Below are 22,775 nucleotides of genomic sequence, written 5' to 3'. Positions count from 1 at the left end.
AAATTACTGCAGTGTTTGTTTTTTTCAACATATGGCCTATTCGCTAAAATTTGTTAAAAATAACACTGAGTTAGTAACAAAAATAACCTGTTAATTAAATTATAAGCAAATATTAGTTAAAATCATTTAAAAATTAACAGGGTATAAATTTTCACATATGATATATAGACCAGAAATTGTGTCTGTTAAATCTGAAGTCCATTAAATCAAGATCTGTAAAATTGAGGGTTTACTGTAATTAAAACTTTGAACCAAAATGACTAACTTCTAATTTAAAGAGAAAATTGCAGGGTGGGTGATTGAGAATTGTCTGGAATATACAAGCATGTTAACAGATTAATAGAACTTAAGGCATGACAAAACTTTCTGCAATCACACAAATCCTTTTATAATCTCCTAAAGTGGCAAAAACGAACAGTACACAATTCTAAGATATAGCTTCTCTATATCATTTCAAATAAGAGGCAAATGTATATAAATTTAAATGTTTAATTTAAACCAATGTTTAAATATTCTATTTAACTTAAAAAGCACCTAGCTGTTCAATTCATTATCCATTAATTAATTTAATGTCAGTTCATGATTTGAAGTTGCTTCAAGATCTTTGGAATTATCTTCAAGATGCCATAGTACGAAAGCACAGTTGATATTGAAATAATTTGTCAGAATACTGATTTTGTGTAGTTGAAAACAAATGTGAATGTAAAAAATGTCTAAACCTGCAGAGAATTTTTATGAGCTTATACAAGCATAACTGATGACAACTGCTGGGAAGCAAAATCTCAACAGGTTGAGAAAATGTTCCAGAGAAGGGCAGTTTTGCAGCTTATTTTATACATTACAATAAAAGAAGGAGATGTAAGTGGGTTATACAAAATCCACTGGTGCTAAATTAGGCAGGCAGGCAGGGGAAATCAAAGTTGGGAGATCTCTGAGACTGGATAAGAAGTAAAATGGAGAGACAAATACCTCTTTTACATAGTGGGTATAGTTAACAATTAACATTTACAGCACAATGAGATGGTATTCAAGATAACAACGAGGGGCTGTGGTCTCCTGCTCTGGTGTGGTGGGTACAGGTGTAGGGTGTGATGAGGAAAAATAAAATTATTCTGACATTCCAAAGGTGTGTTAACTTAGATGCAAAAAGACAATAAACAGGCTCAGTTAAGGTAAAGATTGACCACTGTCAAGGAAGAACCATCTAGGACAAGACTGCATACCATGACTTGCTTTTAGTTAGAAATTTTAATTTCAGACCATCCTATGTGGTTACTTTCAGTCTCTGAGTTTATAAGGCCCACCATGCAGGCCTCTCTTGAGCTTGTTAGGTTTAGTATGTGCTCCTTTTTCATCCATACAAATTTACCTTTTTTAAAATTGTAATCCTTTTTAAAAATAATACTAACTTATTTGATCAGTAAGCTGGTATAAATTTAGGGAAAACACACCCAAGTAAATAAAATTCAGGTTTGAATTATAACTAACCATTACACTTAAAACTAACAAAACAGAGAAAAGAATTAATTGCCAAAATTGTTATCTTGGATTCTAAAAGAGTTCTGGATCAGCTTCTACAAGATATTTTATTAAAGTTTAGGACATTAAAACTATTAGAAGTTTAATTTTCTCATTTTCTGGTAATTTAAGAACATTTAATTTATATGTGTGCTTATTCTCTCTGTGAGCTAAACAGAACAGTGCTCCTTTCATTTAATATCTTCCAAGCACAGGAAAAGATTTCAGAGACACAAGAGGTAAAGGTCTTTCTGAATTACAGAATATTTTGGAATATTTTTATCTTATACTAGTATTTCAATAAATAGTTTATTACTCTTATTGTGCAGAATATACGATTATGTTTATTTTATTATTCAACCATTATCTTTCTACATTTACTGTTATTATGAAACTGTAGTTTCACTGTATCATTCATTTGTAAAATTTAGAATCATGAGAGGGATAGCAGCATATAACGCCTCAGAAAGATAATTACCCAAGCTACAAGACTTAAAGGTAAAAATTTTTCTTCAGCCTATGATCTATGTCTAATTCAACTCTAATCCTTTTTGTCTTTAAAACAATTTTTAAAAATATATTTTATTGATTTTTTTACAGAGAGGAAGGGAGATGGATAGAGAGCTAGAAACATCCACCAGCTGCCTCCTGCACACCCTTCAGTCCACAGATCGACTCTATCCACTGAGCCAAACCGGTTTCGGTTAAAACAATTCCTTCTTACAGGCTCCCTTTGATATATAACCAGCCAGGGCAAAATATAAATATGACTTAAAATGAGATTTTAATTTGGTAACATTAGAACCAGATAGAGGGGGCAATAATTTTAATAACAATGGTAGGAGAAAGGAGTCTTGAGAAATCACCTCTCCTGTAGTTGACTAATTGTAATGTATCGGTGGTACATATTCAAACTAATGTATAATTTTACATTTCATCATAAACTAAATTTACCATAAATTTCACATTTTAAATGGTTCAATGGATGGGTTTAATGCATTACAGATGTAAGCTTCAGGCCTTAACGCCTCTATTTTACACGCAATGCTTGCTAATGGAAGTAATTGCCTTGATGCAGCTCCCTAAAAAACTCACCAGCCATATAGTTCTGGCTTCTTGAGAACCATAGTTGGAAGAGCCCATTTTAATGAGTGATTTTAGAAAGGCACTTTTTTTATTTCATAGTCTCTCAACAGACTCGAAGTAAAATTATCGCTCATATAAGAGAGGGTGCGAGGTTTCATTATTTTATTAACCGACACTTTTGAAAAAAATAAACTTAAATCTGTGAATTCCCCACCTCCTTAACACGCGTGTCCCAGGAGCTCTTATAAGTAAGTGACTTCCGACAGTGGCTGACAATCACTTAAGTAGTCTTTGGCCCCACCCCCCAGGGCAACACAAACCCGATTCCCGCTGCAGTCTGGCAGCCTTGGCCAACTTCCGCCTCCCCCACTGTACGCGCAGCTCACGTGATGTCAGTACGTCACATCCGACCCTTGTGATTCTGCCCGGGGAACCCTCGCGATGAAGTGCGTGTTTGTTACAGTGGGGACCACCAGCTTTGACGACCTCATTGCCCGTGTGTTGGCGCAAGACTGTCTGCAAGTGAGTGGGGCTGCGGGAGGGCGGCCGGCGGGCGCGCCTCGCTGAGCTCGCCACTCGCCGCCGCCTCCAGCCTCGGGACGTAGCGCGCCAGCCGGGCTAGGAAGAACCCTCCTGAGCGGGACACCGGGTGCAGCCGCTTTGCTGACTCCTCCCCGCCTCAGAGTCCTCTGTCTCAGTCCGCTTTCCTGCAGCCTTCCCGGGCCACTCCTCCCTGTCTTTTCTCAGGCTCCTCCTTCCCTGGGCTTTTCTCTTCAGAATCTCCGCCTCCACCTCTGCTTTCTGCTCGGTCCCTCCTCCCCGTGGCTCTGCCCTGAGCGTTTAGGCCCGCCCCGCCCCGCCGGCCTCTCCTCCCCCAGAGGAGAGCTGTGGGCGGTGTTGGGCCCCGGGCCCCAGGCAGGCTTCTCCAGACCCCATTCCGAACCGAATCCCCTGGCTGGACTCAGCTCAGCCCGTTCTGCTCGCCGCCCTGGTCCTGCCTCCGCCTTTGGGGCAGCCCCGCGGCCGGCCGGCGGTCTGAGGTGGCACCGCGTCTCTGTTTGCGCAGTGGGACCTGGGAGCTCTTAGTTGTCTCCTGGCCGAGTTTTCGGCGCCTTTTTCAAAATCTTTGCTTGGTCTCAGATTTCTTAGGGGCCACTTCTTTCAGGACTCCGTGAGCTGGGTTGAGTAGATCCTCTAGGGCTAATGAGGTACCTTGTCAGGGCCCGGGACGGGGGGAAAGGGGTCATTTTGGAAAAGGAGCAAAAATCGTCTCCATTTAGACTATTTGGCAGCCCGTCCTCGGATCTGAACACCGACTTTAGGGTTTGTTGTTGTTACTCCTATCTTTACAGTAACCTGTTTAAAAGGCCTGTTTTTTTTTGGTTTTGTTTTTGTTTCTGTTTTGCCTCTTTTCAGATCATCAAGAGCCTTGGTTACAATCGACTCGTCCTACAAATAGGCAGAGGAAAGGTTGTGCCTGAACCATTCAGTACTGAGTCATTTACTCTGGATGTTTATAGGTACAAGGATTCATTGAAAGAAGACCTTGAGGAAGCAGATCTTGTTATAAGTCACGCAGGTAAAGTGTCTTAGAATCTTAACGGGGTTTGTTTTTTTTAGAACGGAAACTTGAACCTTTTGGAGATAAAGTCATTAGAGTAACTGATTTGTAGCCCTTTTGAATAAAAAACTTGTTTGAACTTTATAATTGAGAATATTGGACAGAATTTATTATTTCTGGGTGGTAAAAGGATGGGAAATTAATTACCATAGCCCAACTTCACAGTAAGAAACTTTAAACACAAGCAAAATCATTGACCCAATGATGTGTTAAGAGTTGTCAGTCGAGGTATTTGGGCTTAGATCTGCAGTAGTATTAAGCCATCTAATTGGTTGGATTAGTCATGGAGAAATTGACTTTGAAATATGTTTTATATTTTTATTAAATGTGAATGTGAAATAAATTAAGTAAAAATATTCTATAACAGCTACATATTGTGTATCATTGCCTGCTCTTCAGCGAACCATCCTGATCTAGTTACACTGCCCATACCTTCAGAAGAACTGTTTTGGGAGAGCATTGCAATTATGACTGCTGGATAACTGAGGGAGGAAGAAGTTTTGTGGTTCTTATAAAGCCTTCTTTGGAGAGAGAAAAGTCTTTAGAAGTAGACAGCACCAACAGATTGGTGATTAGAAATGGATAATAGCGAACAGCTTTTGGTATTGTTATACATATTATGTGTGCATAACTGGTTGAATCCTTCCAAACAATCTTATGAATTAACTACTATTAGTATCTCCATTTTATAGATGAAGAAACAGACACAGAGGTCAAGTAACTTTTCCAGTTAGTAAGTGGTAGACAGATAATGGTCTGATGCTGGAGTCTGTGTTTTTATTACTACCCTAGCATTATTTACCCATAAAGGATTTGTCTATTCATTTATCAGTCTCCTCCCTGCCATAGAAAATATCAAATGATTTTAGATTTTAAAGTTGAACCCTAGCTGGTGTGGCTCAGTGGATGGAGCATCGGCCAGTGGACTCAAGAGTCCCAGGTTCGATTCCAGTCAAGGGCATGCACCTTGGTTGCAGGCACATCCCCAGTGGGGGGTGTGCAGGAGGCAGCTGATCAATGTTTCTCTCCCATCGATGTTTCTGGCCCTCTAACCCTCTCCCTTCCTCTCTGTAAAAATCAATAAAATATATTTAAAGTTGAGTTGACCCAAATATTGTATAGTAGAGGCCCGGTGCATGAAATTCGTGCATGGGGTGGGAGGGGGTGTCCCTCAGCCCAGCCTGTACCCTCTGCAATCTGGGACCCTCAAGGGATGTCTGACTGCCCATTTAGGCCCGATCCAAGTGGGCCTAACAGCTGGCTCCCAACTGCTTGCCTGCTTGCCTTCCTGATTGCCCCTAACCACTTCTGCCTGCCAGCCTGCTCACCCCCTAACCACTCCCCTGACAGCCTGGTTGATAACTAACTGCTCCCCTGCCAGCCTGATTGCCCATAATTGCCCTCCCCTGCCAGCCTGGTCACCCCTAACTGCCTTCCCCTGAAGGCCTACTCACCCCAAACTGCCCTCCTCTGACAGCCTGGGCACACCTATTTGCCCTCCCCCTGCAGGCTTGATTGCCCCCAACTGCCCTCCCTTGCAGGCCTGGTCCCTCCCATCTGCCCTCCCCTGCTGGCTACCTTGTCTTGGCCATCTTTGACCACATGGGGGCAGCCATCTTGTGTGTTGGAGTGATGGTCAATTTGCATATTACTCTTTTATTATATAGGATATGCACATTTGTGGAAATTTACCCTTGATTGTTTTCTGGGATTGAGTGGTCAGAGTTTTTCTTTATTGGTGCTTGTCACTATTGAGGGCTTGCTTTTTCTACTTTTTTAATAAATGTGCAGAACACTTTCATGTACAATATGTTGGAACTGAATTTTATTTGGATTCGAAACCCATGCCCAGGGCATCCTACTAGAGGGCAAGTGGCAAAGCACTTAACTTATTGACAGTGTTAAAAAATGTATTTTTCAAATTAGGTTTATAACATTAAAGAACAACTGATAACTATACTTTTGATATTTTGAATGTATAATTAGAATTCCTGGTTTGTAGTTCTGCCAACTAAGGTTTTCATCTTTAGAATTTTAGCACAAAACTTGGTGGAACACTAACTTTTTAAAACATTTTATTAAATTTAAATAATTGGGGTGAAATTGGTTAATAGGATCATATTGGTTTCAAGTGTACAATTCTATGGTACATGACCTGTACATTGTATTGTGGACCCACCAACCAAAGTCAAATGTTCTGTCACCATAAATTTGGCCCACATTACCCTTTACTACCACCATCCCTTTCTCTTTGGTAACCACCATACTGTTGTCTGTGTCATAAGTTTCAGTTTAAAAAATATATATATTTTTTATTTATTTTTTTTACAGAGAGGAAGGGAGAGAGATAGAGAGTTAGAAACATCGGTGAGAGAGAAACGCCGATCAGCTGCCTCCTGCACACCCCCCAATGGGATGTGCCTGCAACCACCCAGGTACATGCCCTTGACCGGAATCGAACCTGGGACCTTTCAGTCCGCAGGCCTACGCTCTATCCACTGAGCCAAACCGGTTTCAGCAAGTTTCAGTTTTATATCCCACATATGAGTGAAATCATATGGTTCTTAGCTTTTTCTGACTAACTTATTTTGCTTAGTATAATATTATCAAGTTTCATCTGTGTTGTCACCAGTCGCAGTCTTGTCTCTTTTCTTATGGTGGAATAATTATTCCATGGTATATCTCTACCACATTTCCTGTATTTAATCCTCTATCAAAGGACACTTTGGTTGTCTACATGTCTTGGCCACTATGAGTAATGCTGCATATAGGGGTGCATATACCTTTGCAAATAAATGTTTTCACGTTTTTTGGGTAAACATCCAGAAGAGGAATTGCTAAGTTTATGGTAACTAAACTAAGTTTTTTAATAACCTCCATACTGTTTTCCATAGTGGCTGTACTAGTTTACATTCCCACCAGCAGTGAATGAGGGTTCCTTTTTCTTAACAATCTCTCTAGCATTATTACTGTGGTGTTGATTATGGCCACTCTAATAGGTATGAGGTGGTATCTCATTATAGATTTGATTTGCATTTCCTTAATAGCTAGTGAAGTGAGCATCTTTTTGTATATCTGTTGGCTTAACTTTTTTAAAAACCTGTATTAACAAATTCGATGTATGTTTGTAGGTGCAGGAAGCTGTTTGGAGACTCTGGAAAAAAGAAAGCCTCTTGTAGTGGTTATAAATGAAAAATTGATGAACAATCATCAGCTGGAATTGGCAAAACAGCTACACAGAGACGGGCATCTCTTTTACTGTACCTGCAGGTATACTAGAGACTCATTATTTGACTTTAAAAAATTCCTTAATTTCCTTCCTACCTACTCCATCTGTCTCTTCAACCTCTTACTGTCTCCCACTTAATCAAACTTTCTTTGATTTTTCTCACCTGCCAAGTCCTCTCATTTGTTTGTCTTCCACTCCAACTATGATCTGTGCCTGCATCATTACATGTAAAAATCTGAGCATGTATGTTTATTTGGGTGCTCAAATCTCTGAGAATATAATTTTTGAGTTAATTACTTAGATTTTCATTATTCAAAGAAGGCATTTGCTTATTTATTTATTTAACATTTTTAATATATTATTGATTTCAGAGAGGAAGTGAGGAGAGAGAGATAGAAACATCAATGATCAGAGAGAAGCATTGATCAGCTGCCTCCTGCATGCCCCACCCTGGGGATCCAGCCCGAAGCCCGGGCATATGCACTGAACAGGAATCGAACTGTGTTCTCCTGGTTCTTAAGTTGATGCTCAACCACTGAGATACTGGCTGGACCATTTGCTTATTTTTAATTCAGGTTTTGCATTCAGTAAATCCTCTGAAATTTCTTAAGTTTGCTCATTCATTAATTCAGCTATACTTAATATATGCCAGGCATTGTTTTAGGTTCTGTGGATACAGTGGTAAACATGAGATAAAGTCCCATGGTACTAATGTTTAATGGCAGGAGATAGTAAACAGTTCATAAATAAGCCATCAATAAAATTTTACATAGTGAAATGTGTTATGAAAAAAATAAGTCAGGGTAGAGTGATAGGTTGGGTGAAGACTAATTAGATAAAATGTTTAGGGAAGGCATGATGGTATTTGACATTTAAGCTAAGACTGGAATGAAAAGGAAGAGCCGGTCATGTGAAGCTCTACAGCAGTGGTTCCCAACAAACACCCCATAGGGGGGCAATTTGATTTTAAAGGGGCAATTAAAGAATAAATTATTAACAGTGAATTTTTTGCATTTCTTACGGTTGTAGGGGCCTCATATATAGTATATATATATTGTGACATATTTATGCATTTCAGTTCTCTATATTATGTTTTGAAACTTTTTTCATATCACTTCATATTATTCTTTTAAACAATTTCTTAGTGATTTCTTCCTCAGTACTTCAACTGTCCTTTCGTTCTTTTATTTTTCTCTTTCATGGTTGCCATGTTCTTTGGAAGCTTGTTTAGACCAAGTTAATGGCCTTTTAGGCTTCCTCCATGTGAATAGGAGTTCCCTTTTTGAATAATAAAAATTATATGTCACGGGGGGGGGGGGCAATCAGGATTTTAGAGATGCTTAGGTGGGGCATGGCCAAAAATAGGTTGGGAACCACTGCTCTAGAGGCAGAAGGAACAGCAATTGCAAAGGTCCAAACCTTTGAGTTTGGTATGTTTGAAGAACAAAGGGATGGTTAGTGTGGCATTGTAGTAAGCAAGGGAGAATGTAGTATCAGATGATATTGGGCAGAGAAGCTCATGTAAGAGTTTGATTTTATTCTATGTTTAGCGAGAAGTCATTGGAATATTTTAAGCAGGGGAATTGCATTATGGTAAGGAGCATTATTTCCTAGAAATACCTTAGAATTCAACAGGAACTGATCAACATCACAGTAAAAGGAAGAAGAAAATTGCTGCTTGTTTTCTATTAATTCTTCTTGAGACACTAGAAGCTTGCCAAAGGGTCAGGTCAGTAATTTCCAATTGTTTGACTCCAAGAGCTATCCTAATTTGATGTTTTAAAAAGCAAAGACCTCATAGAAGTATTGCAAAATACATAACAGGGATGGGCAAAAGTAGGTTTATAGTTGTAATACAAATAAATAATATAATACAAGAATAAACTGCTTCACAAACTCAACTATAAACCTACTTTTGCCCACCTGTATTTTTATAAGTTGAAGTTAATTTGAAAATAAAAAATAAACTTTAGAAGAAACATGTTAGAAATAATAACCTTTTCTTTTAAGCTTTACTGCATCTGTCTCCTAGACATTCAGTAAACACTTGTTAATTCATTAAATATTTATTGTGCACCTACTATGAGCCTACATTGTTCTAGGTACTAAGCATATTTCAGTAAACAAAACAGATTCATTGATTGTTTTAGGAGTATTTGTTGATGTTATAATCCCTATAATGATGGAAGAGAGGGAATGCCTTTGTAATATAGAAGCCATTCTTAAAGGTATTGTAAGTCAGGGATAATCTAGATAATCAAAATTATGTGGACCTCAGATAATGGACATATCTATCCTTAGGTAGTTGAGAGTAATAAACTCTAATCTTCCAGTTTTATAAAAGTCAATTTTTTCCAGACACCGTTGATGAGTATTTTCATTTAAAATGTTAAATCAGCTTTGAAGTTGTGTCAGTACATTTAAAAAAGGAAAACATTGATTTCATAAAGGATGTCCTGTCCTGACTCTCTATTCAGGATGAAAAGGGAGCTGTAGGAATCTCTTAACAGTTCATTAAAGGTTTAAAAATCTTTTTCTTTTTAAAAAAAATATATTTATTGATTTTTTACAGAGAGGAAGGGAGACGGATAGAGAGTTAGAAACATCGATGAGAGAGAAACATCAATCAGCTGCCTCCTGCACACTCCCCACTGGGGATGTGCCCGCAACCAAAGTACATGCCTTTGACTGGAATCGAACCTGGGACCCTTGAGTCCGCAGGCCAATGCTCTATCCACTGAGCCAAACCGGCTAGGGCAAAGTCTTTTTTTCCCCTCATATTAATTTTAAATAAGTCATACACATGCATGCCATAAGAGTCATTGGTTGTACTTTCATCTTAGGTATATTATTTATTTGCCCCCAATTAGGCTAAGTGGCTGTATGTTCTAATTTAAGTGGCTTGTTTAATTAAATTCCTGAAGTAATAGTTTTATGTTGTGGTTTGGAATCTTACTTCCAACAAGCATGGCGATTGTACATTGTTTAATTTACACCAGATTTATTATAGTAAATTACTGGCAAAAAGTTATTCCACCATCTTCATGCATGGTCTAGTAGTTTCCCAAGCTTATTGTTCTTATCTTGCAGCTGTTATTTTTAGTTTCATTTATTCTGTTTTCATAAATTAATTTTGTTTCAATTCATATCTGCCCAGTCCTGAGAAGTGTTCCAAAGCCATTTGCAAAAAAAAAAAAAAGTGACCACATCCTTCATAAAATAACATTTCTGAAATATTTCACTTGACTTAAGATACAGTATCTTTTGAATTGATGTTGATATGTAGCTCTTCGTATTGATTTAATCTTAGTTTGTATACCTATAATAATAAAATACATTAAAATTACATGTATAGTTTGAGAAGCTTCACAGTATTCTTGGAAGTTAGATTCATTCATCAAATGGGCAGCAGGTGAATGCTGATACTTTCTCCCATATTACCTAATATTTTTCTTCTTTTGTTTTAGCATGCTTCCTGGGCTGTTACAGTCAATGGACTTATCAACACTGAAATGTTTTCCTCCTGGCCAGCCAGAAAAATTTTCTGCATTTTTGGATAAAGTTGTTGGATTAAAAAAATAAACATTAAACTCTCAACACTTTAAAAACATCCCCCCAAATCCAACCAATGGGATATGGTTAAATGAAATTAAATACATAAGATATATTTGCGGAGTAATATAAATTAATAAACTTCCTACATCTAAAGAATGTTAGAAAATTTTATGGTGTGAATATTAGCATTTGGGTTCAAATAGTAATTGCAGTTTAGTAGATTTATTAGATTTCCCCCTGATCTTTATTTTTTAAGTATTAGAAGTATGTAGTGAGCATTTACAGGTTTCATCTTAGAATCCCAAGTGGAATTGGAATCAAGAAAAAAATGAATAAAATTTGAAACTGACGACAATATCAAATGTAGTTAGTTTGATTTTTCTTAGAGTAAGAAAATAAAACAGTAACAAACCTGTAAAGAAATTCTGAAAATCAACATCTTTAGATTTATAACTCAAGGAATCAAATTCAAAAAAGCAAAAATTGATGGATTATGTTCTGTGAAATAAGCTTAGTAATTACTTAAAAATGATAAACTATCAAGTCAGTTGATCCATTGTGCTTGGAGAAACTACTTTTATCCTTAATATTAGAGTGGAGTGGATGTGTTCACTTTTCCCCCCTAAAATATAGTGATAGTAATTTTGCCTAATGTCAGAACTTGACTGGTTTGAGAAGAGTAAACCGAAAGGACAAGAAAATAGGATTTGCTGTGTTGTTCTTTTTAAAGAAACCTCTCTTACAGTAATATTATAACATTTACTGTAACATAATTTTACTTATAAAATTAGTTTTACAAGTGAATAAATGTTCTGATGTCTATGGGCTAAATATATGGTTTTACAATTCACATAACTCAAAATAGATATATAGGGTGGGGCAAAAGTAGTTTTACATTTGTGAGTATGGGAAAGTTTATTTTTACATATTGTATTTTTTCATACAAACAACTGTAAACCAACTTTTGCCTCACCCTATATTATGAAATTATGATGAGCTTAAGTGTTCTCAAGACCTGTAAAATAAATTAGGGTATCCTTAAATATTCATGGTTTTCTGGCAGAAAGTTTGATAAAGTTCATCCATGAAAATAGAGCATTCACTGTAATGAGCTGCTTTTCATTAAATTATCCCAAAATGTTGAATATTTAAATATTTTACTTGGGATACACTGTATTTCTGTACATTTATTTTCCTGATTGTGTTTTATTTGGGCTAATATTAAATTCTTACTAACGGTAAAAGATGGTGGCTGAGAAGTACTCTGGGTAGCAGGAGGAAGCCAAGTTGGACTAAAATTTTGCTGAGAATATTCTAAAAAGTGAGTAAATCCACACAGTTGAAAATTCACAGCACCATAATCAAAATTGTATTTTTATACTAAAGTTGTAGAAAAGGCCTTATTTAAATCCATGGAGAGAATTTGGCTTTTTTGGGCTCTTTTCTAAATGTGTTTTTCTAACTTGAGAAAAACTATGACTTTATGTTGATCACTCACCTTTAGTTATTTTATATCAAGGACTAATCATAAAGAATCAGAAACAAATGAAAGGGTGTACTCAAACTGCAGACAAGAACAAAGAGCAATATAGAACCCCAAATCCTCTTTGCTTTTTTCTCACTAGACTACAAAACCCAGATTCCATTATTTCATTTAGCAAAGGCTTAACCAATGGTTTCAATTGTGTGTAGTGAGATTTCTTGATTATACCTTTATGAAATGTGGGTTTTGATTTGTCTGAAATAACAGCCTTTGGAAAAGCTGCCCCTCAGAAGCAGCTCCTTACTCCCAGTCCTGAGCTCTTTTTCTGTCACACCATAACATAAATTGTAAGCTTTTTGTTTCCTTTTGTTCGTTTGCCTAGCATTTACTTTAGCTACTTTTATACCTTCCAAGGATAGTTTCATTTGTTTCCAGGAGTTGTTTAATTAGTTTATTTTACTAGGAATTTCACACTTAATTAATTGGGTTTTTCTTTTGTTTATGTACAGCTGAGACATAGAAACCTGTGATTACTGAGTTTTTGGAATCTAGCAAAATGCTATGGGGTAGAATTAATGCTTTATTGAATGAATGAAGACTTTGAAACAGAATTGTAGGTTTTTGGAATTGGAAGAGTATTACATGACAGGGCTTCAGGTTCTTGATGTTAGTAAGTGAAATGCAGTTTTTTTGAGCAGTTTTCTTTTAGAGTTATTTAGATTTCCAGGAATAAGGAAGCAAAAGGGAAAGTTTAGTCTTGAGAAATTCACATTGTGGATAGGTTCAGAAGTGGACAACAGAAAGTTGATGTTGAAATAGATGAAAAATGTGAGGAAGGGGATGACTGGGAAGTAAGGATTCTTAGATTACTGTATGTTTATAGTTCGGGAGAAAAGAAAATAATAGCAAGAAGGATTTGGAGTTTAATTGATGAACTTGATGTGGGGTTCTAGAACATTTAAAAGTAGTCATGTAAAAGTACTGTCAGTTGTCTGATTTTAGATACCTTAGAGCACTACTTTGTGTAGTTCTAAAGACAGATAATCTAGGCACAAAGGGCAATATAAAAAGTTTGTATTGCTTATTTAATAGTTTGAGAAAGTTTTCTAAGACTAAAAATCAGAAATAACTAGTAGTAATGTAAATATTTCCTTGGCTCTTGATTATGGTATAAGCACTTAATCCCTCTGATTTGTTCAAAATAAAATTTTCAGAGATGACCAAAAATCTGCATACAGTCTGAGAAATGAGATATACGGGAAGATTATTTGAAACTGATTTTTGGGAAAAATTTGGGAATTGGTGGTCCTGATAGCTATGGGCTAATCAATTTTCTGCTTTACAATTAGTATACATTTTTATGGGGAGTAGAAAATGATAAGTTGATACCTGTTGCACGCATAGTATGTTTCAGGTGCTATTTACAGCACTTTGTTGTGTGAACTTGCTTAATCTCTATGAATGCTTTATTGAATGAATGAAGACTTTAAAACAGAATTGTAGGTTTTTGGAATTGAAAGAGTATTACATGACAGTACTGTTACTGTCCCATTTGCAAATGAGGAAACTGAGCCTAGAGCATAATATAAAAAAAGGACTTTTATGCCACTTCAGTATCCAAACAATGATCTTGGAATTGTAATCGGAACACTAAATTCCAGTGTATTTCCAGCATTTATCTGAACAGGAGGACAAAATATTTGAAATTGGGAATATTCCAAGAAATTTAAATTGTGTGATAGCTACAGGTATATAACCTATTTCAGTTTTTGCATTGCTATTTAAAACATATTTCGCCGAAACTGGTTTGGCTCAGTGGATAGAGCATCGGCCTGCAGACTGAAAGGTCCCAGGTTCGATTCCGGTCAAGGGCATGTACCTTGGTTGCGGGCACATCCCTGGTGGGGGGTGTGCAGGAGGCGGCTGATGGATGTTTCTCTCATCGATGTTTCTAGCTCTCTATCCCTCTCCCTTCCTCTCTGTAAAAAAACATTAAAATATATTTTAAAATAAGTAAATAAATAAAGCATACTTATTTCTACTCATAAAAACTACGTGGAGAAAATCCCGGTAGGTTTACTTGGTTACAAGTTATGTACTAGCTCTTTTTTTTTTCTTTAAATCATTGTGCTTTATAAAGATTCTATTTTTGGACCTCTTCTCTTTATTTATTTATTATTTAAAAATATTTTTATTGATTTCAAAGAGGAAGGTAGAAGGAAAGAGAGACAGAAACATCAGTGATGAGAGAGAATAATGATAATAATGATCGGCTGCCTCCTGCACACCCCCTACTGGGGATCAGCCTGCAATCCGGGCATGTGCCCTTTACAGAAATCAAATCTGGGACCCTTGAGTCCGCAGGCTGATGCTCTATCCACTGAGACAAACTGGCTGAGGCTGGTCCTCTTCTCTCTCTATATTTTTCTTGATTTTGTCATTATGCCTAGGGCTTCTACTGTTGACTCCTTTATCAATGTCCCCAACTCTAATTTCAACTCCAGAGTGCTATTTTCCAGTTACTTGTCACGTCTGTCAATTCTCTAAGAACTTTTAATGTGCCTCAAACTAAAATCATTTCTCATTTATTTTTCTGAAATCCTTATATCTATTAATAGTGACACTATTTAGTCAGTCCTCCAGGCTGACCACCAGATACTCTCAGCTGTACTTCCTAAATATGTCAAGCCCATTTAGTCAATCTTTTAAGATAAATGCATAAGAATCTACTTTTGTTATCAAAGGACACAATTCTTGCTGTAGAGAAACTCTTACAGTTTAGTTGAGGAGGAGCTCATTCTTTGAGTTCTTTGCCTGAAACACAGTAGACTTTCCATAAATGATAAATGTGCCTCTGTAACATTGTAGTGTTTTATCTTGTTTAGGATTAGGTATTAGTTCCCAGAAACACTATCATCTCGCACACATTCATTTCATACCGTCCTTTGAATACAAATATCTGGTTTGCTCATTGAGAAAGATGTTACCATCATGTTGTATGGTGGAATTTGTAGGATCAAGCTTTTATAAGAATGGCATCTAAAATAGCAGTGCTGAACTTAACGTAATATCCTAGTGTTATTTAAGGGTCTTTCAAATAATGGGATCTATTGGGAATTTTTAGTAAAATATAATGATGCTAAAAATTAGAGATTTAGTAAAATCAGTAGTTATAATGCTTTCCTGTGAAAGATTACATGGAGAAAGGTCTAGGATAACCACCAAACACAGTTTAGTTCCTTGTTAAATGGTTAATTCTTACATGAATATTCTAGCACAATCTTAATATTGTATATTCTTTTAATTCTATAATCTTTGTAGGTGGCTAGACCAAAGGTGGGCAAATCAATTTAGCTAGCTTCAAAAAGGCCTGTAGCAATATGCTTCTTGGCTTTTATATTCTTGAAAAATACTTTGAGGTGCTTTTATATCATTACATATTTCTCTTGGCATTTCACTTCTAAATCTTTACTGGCTTTATGAATGTTTACATTCTTGCTACAATTACTTATGTTGATTTGTACTCTAACATTTTATTTTGATTGCTACAGTCCTGCTCTCTAAGATTCTTTGGGTCATAGAACCCTTCAAAATATTTAAAACTTGATTTTTTCTCTATTCATACATACACACATTTTCCTATGAATTTCAGGGAGTTTACAGATACTTTGAGGCCCCAGGTTAAAAACCCCTAGACTGAGGACACTGCAATTATTCATAACTACTAGACTTTTTAAAAATTAAACCCTCTAGTTAAATACATTTAAGTTTAGTAATTCCTAATTTTCCTAACATATTATAAACTTTGCTCAAGGTTAAAACATACCAAACAACATATTTTGAACCTAACTTTAATACTCTTACACTGTTAATTCAGTATCTTATTACCCATAATGCTTTGTGCAGCACTGTTTCTAATTGATAAAAGGAACTAAATGGAATGTTTTCATTCATAGTGATTATATTAGGATATACTACATTAGGCTCTTTAACGCAATACATAATTATGAGTTACTCATTTACTGTCAAATATGCTTCTCAAGTATTTGCTGAACTGATAGTTACTGTTGGAAAGATGTCTGTGAAAGGCCATATATTACATCTTTTTTACTGTTCATTTTCACTTTTGAATAGGATATGTTGGTTGTTTCTCCACTAATAGCGTGAAGTGGGTGGATAATACACTTACCAAATTTAGGAGAGAAGAAGATTCCTAAATCCTCATCCTAAGTATTCTGCATCTTAGTTTTACATTTTGTGAATTCATGAAAGTAACTTTTCTCATAGTTGTTTTCTGAGATAAAACCATTTGTTGTGGCATGTTTGAAAATAAAAAAATGTCATTGGAATAATATATTTTCTCTTGGTTAGAGTTTTTGTTTTAAGAAGTAGGAATAGGCTTAGAAATATTACCCTAGAATTCAAAGTACATAGATCTAAATGTCAGAGAAAGCAAAGTCATCATTGGATTTCATATTTATTTTCATATTTAGTCACTAGCTGTGGCTATAGTTATAGAATTAAAGTTTATTTAAGAGTTTTCAGTGAATGGGTATTTCTAATGCATCAAAACAGAAAAGAATGTTCTGGTCTTTATTCTCCCTTCCCTCAATCGCTTCCTTGCTTCCTTGTATGTCTATAGATTGATTAGATATTGCAAGTATCTTAAATCCAGAAACAACCAAAAGCAACCATCAGTATTTCTGTGCCAATATGATATATTTTAAAACAAAGTGCTATTTTTCTTTTTTTCTAATCTATATTAGAATGTTTCAGGTCAAAGAAGGGAAGAGACAGAATTGAAAGCAAGTGGCTCTTGGCAATGTTTCTTCAATTTTGCATATCTGAACAAGGATCACTGCTCTGGGAAATTCTTTTTCTTATCTTTGGCTCCTTCCTAAAACTCGAGGAGGTTGAATAGGGTCCCTGTGGCCTAATTTTGTTTTAGAACCATTGTGTTCCCTTCCTTCTTAAATTCTATTTTGCTAATTCTGTTTAAATATCTACCATGAAAAGAACTAACAGGTCCTAGTTTCAGGGTGCTGTTAAGAAATGTTGTTTTAAAAGTTTTCCATTATGTTTTTAAAGAATGAAAAACCTAAAAAAGTGGTTCTATAGAGTTGAGGAGCTATTTCCCCCAATTGGCCTCCAGTTATTTGGTGCTAAAAATAATTGAAATAAATGGTTTAGTATTAAATTTTCTTAATACTAATTGCCTTTTTAGCAGGTTCTGTCAACAGTTGTTTTATGTACATGTATTATCTTTGTCTTTTCTACTTTTAGATATAATTGACATATAGCATTGTATAAGTTTAAGGTATGCAACATAATTGTTTGATATGTGTATATACTGTAAAACGATTACCACAGTAAGTTCAGTTAATGTCCATCACCACACAGTTACAAATATTTTCAGTAAGGTAAGATTTATTATCCATTTCTGTATGGGTTAATCCAGTGTTTCCCAACCTTCTCTCATGATGAGAATCACCTGGTGGAGTTGTTAAAACACAGATTCCTGAATCCCAACTAAGAAGTGCTAAACTAGAATTTTTGAGAACATATAGGTAAAATTGCATACCTAACTTAGTGCTCTGTATATAACATCTGTGTTAGAGCACTAGTTAAGTATACAATTTTACCTATATGTTCCCAAAAATTCTAGTTTAGCACTTCTTAGTTGGGGTTCAGGAATCTGTGTTTTAACAACTCCACCAGGTGATTCTCATCATGAGAGAAGGTTGGGAAACACTGGGTTAATCAACACTACAATTTGCCAGGATAATAGGTTAATCCCCCCTAAAAGTTATTTTTATGGTTAATGTTGATCACAAATTTGACCAACTGAAGGGAGGGCAAATCTGTTATTCACCATTGAATCACAGAATCACAGTTTCTTAGACCTTCAAGAGAACTTAGAGATTATGCACCCACAGAGATGAAAGTGGTGTAACCAAGTACATAATGTTTTCATGGTACCTTATTGCCTCTCAGACTAAAATAAGTCTGAAGTATCATGTTACATATACATTTCCAACTACATATCTTGCAGATAATATCGTATTTTCCGGTGTATAAGACGACTTTTGAAACGAAAAAAAGTCAGCCGAAAATCGGGGGCAAAAGACCAAAATTGCACAAAAATTACCTGCAGATCTGGACGGCAAAGTAAGTCTTTTCTTTGAAGTAGGGGGTAGTCTTATACAGCGAATATAGGCCTAAACCTATGTTTTAACTGTAAAATTAGGGGGTCGTCTTATACACCTGAAAATACGGTATATGCTTAGAAAATTCAGACATATCCATTATTTAATTGGTTGAAACATGGAGTGTTATTTTAGAATTAAAATATTAGAATTATCTTACATAAGAATTCTCTGTACATATAATTCCAATATAAGATTAGGAATATGTTAGAATATAATTATCTTAGAATTATTAATATATTCATATGTTGTACTACAGTGAATTTCTCCATTTGATCAGTGAAAGAAGAAATAGAATTCTAGCAATTAAAGTAACAAATTATGTGCTTGCTTCGGCAGCACATATACTAAAATAAAGTAACAAATCACATTTTCAAGTTAATCACAATATAAAAAGTAGTAATTATAAAGTTAAAGCACATCAGTTTTCTGATGCATCAAATAAATACTTATTTTTAGTTATTTTTGTCTTTTTCAATTTGTTTTATTTTAATCGGTATCTAGAGTACAGTGCCTAAAATGTCTTTAAGGCAATCATTTTCTTCCTACTATTTTCCAATGTTAAAGGAAGGAACTCCATCAGGGTTAGGAAACATTTTTCTGGGAAGTATATTTGAATTTTGATTCAATTTCCAGGAGAATTTAGGTAAAATTGTTCCCTCCCTTCCTTCTGGTTTGTCCCCTCCCTCCCTCCCTCCCTCCCTCCCTCTTTCCCTTTCTCTCCCCCCCCCCCTTTCTCTCTCTCTCTCCTTTTTTTTTTTTAAATTTATTTATTTATTTATTTATTTTTAATTAAATTATTATCTGTGTACATATTTTAACATTGCCCCTTCTCCCATATATACCCTCCCTCCCCAGAGTTTTTTGTCCATTGGTTGTACTTACATGCATGTATACAAGTCCTTCGGTTGATCTCTTATCTCCCCCAAATCTCCCTATCCTCCCCGCTGTAATTTGACAGTCTGCTTGTTGCTTTACTGTCTTTATAGCTGTCTTTTAGTTCATCAGTTTATAATGTTCTTTAATATCCATAAATGAGTGAGGTCATGTGGTGTTTCTCTTTCATTGACGGGCTTATTTCACTCAGCATGATGTTCTCTAATTCTATCCAGGTTGCTGCAAATGATGAGAATTCCTTCTTTTTTATGGCAGCATAGTATTCCATTGTGTAGATGTACCATAGTTTTCTTTATCCAATCCTCTGCTGAAGGGCATCTAGGCTGTTTCCAAATTCTAGCTATTGTAGATTGTGCTGCTATGACATAGGAGTGCATATATCCTTTCTGATTGGTGTTTCTAGTTTTTTGGGATATATTCCTGGGGGTGGGATTACTGGGTCAAATGGGAGTTCCATTTTCAGTTTTTTGTCTCTCCTTTTATCAAAGAATAATTTTTAACTGTTTTATTTGGCAGCTGACATTTGTCAGTACTTCAGTAAGCACTTATTACTCACTTGATATGCAGTGTCTTAGCTAATTATCCTAACAACTTTAGCTATAGTCACAGAAAAACTTCTATAGCAAATTTCTCAAACTTTGAAACAATTTAAAAGTAATAGCTATAGTGGATACAACACCTTAATAACTGAAATTGATTAAGTTAACCTGCTTAACTTTGACTTGGCTTTTCCCAAACCTTTTTTTTTGCAACTCAAAAATAGGATTATAGTATGCAGTGTTTCTGAAATTTTGGCTTTGAAACTCCTTTAACAACACAGTAATAACTTGTGGAACACATTGTTCTAAAGCAGTGCTATTCAAAGTGTGGTCCTGGACCAGTAGCATCAGCAACACTTGAGAACTTGATATTCTCAGGACCCAGTCTAGCTCGGAGTCAAGCTCTGAGTGTGGGGCAATCTGTGTTTTATCAAGCCCTCTATTTGAGAACCACTGCTTTAGAGGTTTACAGGATTAGTATAGTTAGCTGCTGAAGAATAGCCAAGGGATTTCAGGTGCAATAGATATTTCAAAGGACAGTATTAAATAAATTCCTGTTGTACTAATTTGGGGGACATAACCTGTATTTAACCACCTCTGAGCCTTTGTTCATATCTTTTCTTTGGTATACAATTCCTCTTTATAATAATCGTGGAACAATACATAGTTGTAATCCTGGTACTGTTACTGAATGGATGGGAAAACTTGGACAAGTCATAATTATTTGAAACCCAATTTTTTCATCTATAAGAGATCCCTTGTAGCTGTAAAATTCTACTTGTTTTTCAGTTTATTTTGCTATTCAGTTTCTTGCTCACATACTGAATAACTTTTAAATTTAATTTTTATTATTTCTTAAGTTAAACTACTGTCTTCTCTATTAGACTGCTCTTGTACTCTTTGTCAAAAATCAATTTCTATTTGTGTGGGTCTTGTGTGCTTTCTATGTGTTATTTTCCCTTTCCTCTTTCTCCTTTTGTCTTCCTGTCTCTAGTTTTTATTTCCTGTTCTTTCCATTTTTGATTCTCTCTCTCTGTCTTCCCAGTTTTCCCTTCCTTTATTCCTCAAAATTAAGTATATAGATTAGTATTACTTGCATTTTATATACCTTATTTTTCATTTAAATACAATGAATATGAAGACTTTGTACTTTTCATAACCCTTAATTTTTTTCCAGTGAATTTGTGGATTTAAAGAAAGATGGTGATTTCCTCTTCCCAAATCATGTTTCAGAACTTTTACAAAAGGAATAATTTCCTCAATGTTATGGTTTCTTTAAAAAATAAATTAGTGAAGGTAATTTCAAATTGACACATTAAAAAGGATGTCAAAATTTTATTCTTTTCTCTACCATGCTTTTATTTCATTCTTAAATTATGAAATTGATTATTGATGCTTTCTCTGTAGGCATTATTACTAGATCCACAGTTACAAGAAAAACAGTTTTCAAGGCAGCTGGAATTTGCAATTTCTCCAGAGTCTGATTTTGATCTATTTTTTTTTTTAACATTTAGAAAAGTAAGAAGGGAATTGGATTTTGTTATTTAAATAAAAACAAGACACTTGACCATGGACTCAAGTAATACAAGTGAGCAGTCATGTCTTTGAACCTTATAAAGTACAGTCATATTTTTCTTTGGTTTTCTTAGAATTCAGAGTAATTTTTAATTTTTCTGAAAAGGTGCCCTAATAATACACTGAAACATGACTCTCAATGTCCAACAGTGCTGTCCCCCTTGATTTTAAATGTACTCTTTAAAAATTTGTGGCTAAAAACCGGTTTGGCTCAGCGGTAGAGCGTCCGTCTGCGGACTGAAAGGTCCCAGGTTCGATTCCGGTCAAGGGCATGTACATTGGTTGCGGGCACATCCCCGGTGGGGGGTGTGCAGGAGGCAGCTGGTCGATGTTTCCCATCGATGTTTCTAGCTCTCTATCTCTCTCCCTTCCTCTCTGTAAAAAATCAATAAAATATATTTTAAAAAATAAAATAAAAGTTTGTGGCTAAATTATTCCTTTCATGCTACTTCAATTAAAATTATTTTTATTTTTAAGAAACACTTTTTGTATATTCTCTTTTTGTTAAAGCTATACAAGAGTTTGAAGACATTATTCAATAAATGTATCACTGTTTCCTAGCCTAGCCAATGGAATTAGTTTCTGTGATCATATCATAGGGTTATTATTATCTAGGACCGTGGATGGCAAACTTGGCTCAAGAGCCATGGCCCCTTGAGTGTGGCTCTTCCACAAAAAACCCGACCTGGGTGAGTCTGTTTTGAAGAAGTGGCTTTAGAAGAAGTTTATGTTTAAAAAATTGGGCTCTCAAAAGAAATTTCAATCGATGTACTGTTGATATTTGGCTCTGTTGACTAATGAGTTTGCCGACCACTGAGGAGAACTGAATCCCTTTTTCTGAAATATTTAGATAACTGCGTTGGCACTTTACTTTGCTTGAATTGTGACCTCTGTACCTATATATTAAGGGCGCTTTTTAAAAGATATTCTTAATACAAAACCTTACTATTAGGTTCAGATTTCCCCCCTCTCATTTCCATATAACTATAGGAGCAGGTAACTTGGGCAGAGGTTTTACAGCAATGTAATGTGGGCCAGGCTACATCATATACACCTGGGTGTTATT

General features: G+C 35.7%; 1 protein-coding gene across 1 annotated transcript in view; it reads left to right on the top strand.

Annotated features, from left to right (window-relative positions):
- The first annotated feature begins 2,996 nt into the window (after positions 1-2,996).
- The window catches only part of ALG13 (ALG13 UDP-N-acetylglucosaminyltransferase subunit), a 75,109-nt gene continuing 55,330 nt past the window's right edge, over positions 2,997-22,775 (top strand). Inside the window, 3 exon segments of the mRNA XM_084870437.1 lie at positions 2,997-3,126; positions 4,021-4,183; positions 7,357-7,495. Of these exon segments, the coding sequence (XP_084726563.1) occupies positions 3,046-3,126; positions 4,021-4,183; positions 7,357-7,495 (383 nt within the window). The 5' untranslated portion in view covers positions 2,997-3,045.

Source organism: Pipistrellus hanaki, assembly GCF_964339955.1.
Source record: "Pipistrellus hanaki genome assembly, chromosome: X".
Classification (NCBI taxonomy): Eukaryota; Metazoa; Chordata; class Mammalia; order Chiroptera; family Vespertilionidae; genus Pipistrellus; species Pipistrellus hanaki.
This window is presented reverse-complemented; position numbering and strand designations above follow the sequence as displayed.